This window comes from Nicotiana tomentosiformis, chromosome 6, assembly GCF_000390325.3.
Source record: "Nicotiana tomentosiformis chromosome 6, ASM39032v3, whole genome shotgun sequence".
Lineage (NCBI taxonomy): Eukaryota > Viridiplantae > Streptophyta > Magnoliopsida > Solanales > Solanaceae > Nicotiana > Nicotiana tomentosiformis.
This window is the reverse complement of record NC_090817.1, coordinates 80,124,287-80,128,110: the sequence shown is the minus strand read 5'-3', so window position 1 is coordinate 80,128,110 and position 3,824 is coordinate 80,124,287. Positions and strand designations below refer to the sequence as shown.

The following is a 3,824-nucleotide window of genomic DNA, read 5'->3' as shown; positions in this document are numbered from 1 at the left end:
AGGCTAAGACTGATTCCGGGACCATGACCTCGATATTCTTGAAGGCAGGCGTCATGCCCCCAGATTATGGCCTGGTGGGACTTTGGCTCGATTTCGGTCCTTTATTGCCATGTCTCGAGCCTAGCTTATTTTTTCGGAGGCTAGGATGCACCATGAGCTCGATTTACCTTGTATACAGATAGTCCCCTCCTTTTTCGGAGAGTAAACGACGAGAAACGACATGAGCTTCTGATTCTTACTTCGATACACCGTGACAGAAATGACAAAACAACTTAAGCATCTCTTCAGTCAAGTCTTAATGGCACTAAATGCATGTCAGTCACCGGTCAGCCGTCAAACGCTGCTGGAATACTATAAATACCCCCTCCTTTGTTCATTTTAACTTTGATCCAAACCTTCTACCAATGTATCTTTAAGATTTCAATACTTTCTAGCACTTTTACTTTGGTTATTCGAGATCCTTTGCAAGATTTTTTACCCATATTCATCTCAAGCCAAGAAGTCTAATCCTTCAATCTTATTTTCTTTCTCCACCTTTCTCAGACGTTCCTCTATTTTTTTTAATAAAAATGGCAAAAACTTCCAAAATCGTTCCTCAAAAAGAAAATCCATCTACTTCGTGACCGACTACTGAAGTCGAGGAGACCATTTTGCGCGCTGCCGTCGATGAACCAATACCTGAACCCCCGTTGAAAATGTTCATCCCCGGGGGATTCTCGGTCAACATCGATTTCAAGGTCGAAAAGCCTTCTTCCGTACAAGGCCGGTGTAAGGAGGTCTCGAGATACATTTGTTTGATCACCGAAGAGATCCTCCCTACAATCCGAAAAGATTGCAACTGGGCCGATAAGGACATAATGGTCCCCGACCCTGATGAATCCATTACCACCCATGTTGTGGGATACCTAAGTGTTTACACTTATCCTTTTACATTGGTCCCGGTGGATCCGGTCAATTTGTATTTTTGCAGAAGGTACAACGTGTGCCTAGGCCAGATTTACCCATCGCTCTGGATGATCGTGATCCTCCTCTAGTTATTTGTGAAAACAATCGATGGGTGCTCGTTCACTATCGACCATATTCTACGCTTATACAGTCCCTGAATCTTCCGGGGGGTGATAAAACTTGTGTGGCAGGCCAGTAAAGCCCTATTCTCAAGTATTAATGAGGATCAGGATCGGGGCAGGCAAGGCCATTTTGTCCGAGTGATAACTTCAGACTTAATCCCAGCCGAATGCAGGCCATTCCCCGAGAAGTGGAATGCCTCACGTAAGTACGATTTACTTTCGAATGTCGATTTTACACTTACTTCTCTTTTTCTTATTGGTGCTTTCTGTTGGTGCAGTCGTCGCTCGGGTCCCAAACGCTATCCCTCGACTCAAGGAGTGGGTCGAGGGTATCGTATCACAGATGCCGTATTCAGAGCGCGCGTGGCGCAAGCTCCCTAAGGGCCGTTGGGAGGCCTGTTCCCATGGCGAGACTTCTTTCCCGAGTAGGTAGTATTAGGATATTAAGCCCTTACTCCCTTTACTTCTTTTTGCAGGTTTATCTAAGGATGTCAAGCTTAGGCCTCTAGCAGTCCCCTTCTCCGAGAAAGGCCAAAGAAAAGAAAAGAAAAAGGGCTCCGAGTTCCCCGAGCTCGAAGAAAAAGAAAACAAGAAGAAGGCTGGTGCGCAAGTCAAAAGAACAGGCACCATCTTCGGATTTGCTCGATAGGCTGAGAGACAAATCTGAAGAAGAAGAAGATGATGAAGAAGAAGAAGAAGAAGAAGAAGAAGAACCCTTTGTTCTGGTGGCCTGCCTGCCGTCGCAGCCCGAAGGGTAGGGGGCCTCCGAACCAGAGTGCCGCGAGGCCGATCTGCCTCAAGCTAAAGAGGTCGATGAGGAGGCGGGGGCCGAGGCTTCCCGGGATGCAGGCAGTGACCCGAAGAAGGCACTCGTTGTGATAGATATCACCGAGTCACACTCGTTTACCGAGTCTATGTACAACGAGTCCCAAACTGTAAAAGAATGCCCCAACAAGGGGGCCCATGGGGCGGACGAACCTTTTCGCGGTTGTTTTTGATGGCATGGATTTCACTACCACGGAGGACGTCACCGGATTAGGTGACTTAGATGTACCGAAGAATAGTCCGTCTTCGGGAGCAAGTGGGCCTACCTCGAGCCCGAAACTGATCATTTGGTTCCCTTCCACGAGCGTGGATCCTGACCGGAAGCGATCCATCATCATCTCTATTCTGGAGGATGCCCGGGTTCTTTTCGCCCCTATAGGGGTGGCCAGTTACCTACGGTGCCTGGTGACCGAAGAAGATCAAGCCAAAATGAACGAGGTAGACGTGCGCTGCTTGTTGAACGAAGCACAACATGCGCTGAACCGGATAACTTTAGACAACCCTCGATGATTTCAATTTCTCCTCTTATAATTGAACTAATTCATTGATAATCCTAATATTTTTCTTTGCATTTGTAGGTCTTGGTGCTTCATCATGAAACTTTCCTCAGGTATCGGGATGAGTTGAACCAGCTCGAAGCCGAAGTCAGAGGGCTTACTGAGAAGAGAGACACGTACAAACTTCTCAATGAGCAACATGAAGAAGAGGCTAAGGGCCTTCGAGCTGAGTTAGAAGCGGCTCGGAAAGAACATGCCGACCTTGTTGAACAGGTAAAAATCTTTGAAGTTAGTGACGATGAGATAGACACGGTGACTAATGGTCGGAACCTGCAGGTCCAGCAGAAGATTGATCGGATCGACCAATTTCGAGCCGAGATAGATGCAGTCAAGGTCGAGGCCGAAGAGTGGAGAGGCAGAATGGACCGCCTGGCCTTAGAAAAGGAGAATGCCCAGGCACAGTTGGCCTCGGCGGAGGCCCAACTTCAGGCGGCGGAGGAGGAGAAGGATGATGCTCGGTCCCAAAGAGTTGAGGAGCTTCAGTCTCAGCTAAGCTCGGTCGTTTTCGATCGAGAGACAATTGCCAAAGAGCTTAAAGTGGCCAAGTCGGTGGTTGAAGAGACCAAAGCTGATGTCGACGAGATGGTGGCCCAGTATAAGGCCGATGGTGAGGCAGCCCAGGCCTTCGAAGAAGTTCATGCTCGGAGTTTTGATTTATCGGCCGAGGACGAAAGTGCTAAGGGGTTCGAAGCCGAGGCCAAGAAACTGGCATATCCCAAGGATGAAGAAGACTCCGAGGGTTCAGACGAATGCAGGGGAGGAGAAGACTCTGATGGTGATGGTGATGGTGACGAGGCGGGCTCCAGTGCAGACCAAGCCGTTTACGTTCCTTGCATATTTTTCTTTGTTTTTGTACTTTCGTATTTTTGTACCTTTTTTGTCAATGTCGTTTGTCCTTTGTAAAGACCTTTTCACACACACACACACACACACACACACACACACACACACACACACATATATATATATATATATATATATATATATATATATATATATATATATATATATATATATATATATAAGGCACTTTTTTCCTTTCGACATTTTTTAAGCTCGTTTCCGTTTGCTTTGCTCTTTATGATTGCAAAGATATCGAATGCCTTAGCATGTAATAATTAGGTCTTGTTAAGAGGTTCGAACATGCCTCGCTCTCGATATTATTTTTTTTAAGACTCGTAAGGGCTCGGTATAACTGGAAGCTTTCCCCAAAGTACTTAGAATTTTATTTTACAATATAATTTGTCGAGAATAGCCTTTTGAACCGGTTTAGAAATTTTGAAGACCTTGTTTTTTGTTACGGGTCTTGGATGTCTCCGAACCGTTTTAGTACGGCCGTAACCTTTTTAGTTCGGGTGTTGCCCAGTGGGCATGT

The 3,824-nt window shown here is 46.4% G+C and overlaps 1 protein-coding gene across 1 annotated transcript; it reads left to right on the top strand.

The window, feature by feature from the left end:
* The first annotated feature begins 259 nt into the window (after positions 1-259).
* On the top strand, positions 260-3,352 carry LOC138894271 (uncharacterized). Its single transcript, XM_070178955.1, has 4 exons — positions 260-314; positions 1,346-1,396; positions 1,544-1,677; positions 2,471-3,352. Exons 1-4 carry the CDS (start codon positions 260-262, stop codon positions 3,350-3,352), a joined length of 1,122 nt encoding a protein of 373 aa, XP_070035056.1.
* Positions 3,353-3,824: the final 472 nt, after the last annotated feature.

What these genes read in the sequence shown, in the direction of transcription:
- LOC138894271 (XM_070178955.1), top strand. Translation starts at nt 260, where the DNA reads ATGACAAAACAACTTAAGCATCTCTTCAGTCAAGTCTTAATGGCACTA. An exon ending in ACTCAAGGAGTGGGTCGAGG is followed by an intron (nt 1,397 to 1,543) that starts GTATCGTATCAC and finishes TTCTTTTTGCAG; the next exon opens with GTTTATCTAAGGATGTCAAG. An exon ending in AGAAGAAGGCTGGTGCGCAA is followed by an intron (nt 1,678 to 2,470) that starts GTCAAAAGAACA and finishes TTGCATTTGTAG; the next exon opens with GTCTTGGTGCTTCATCATGA.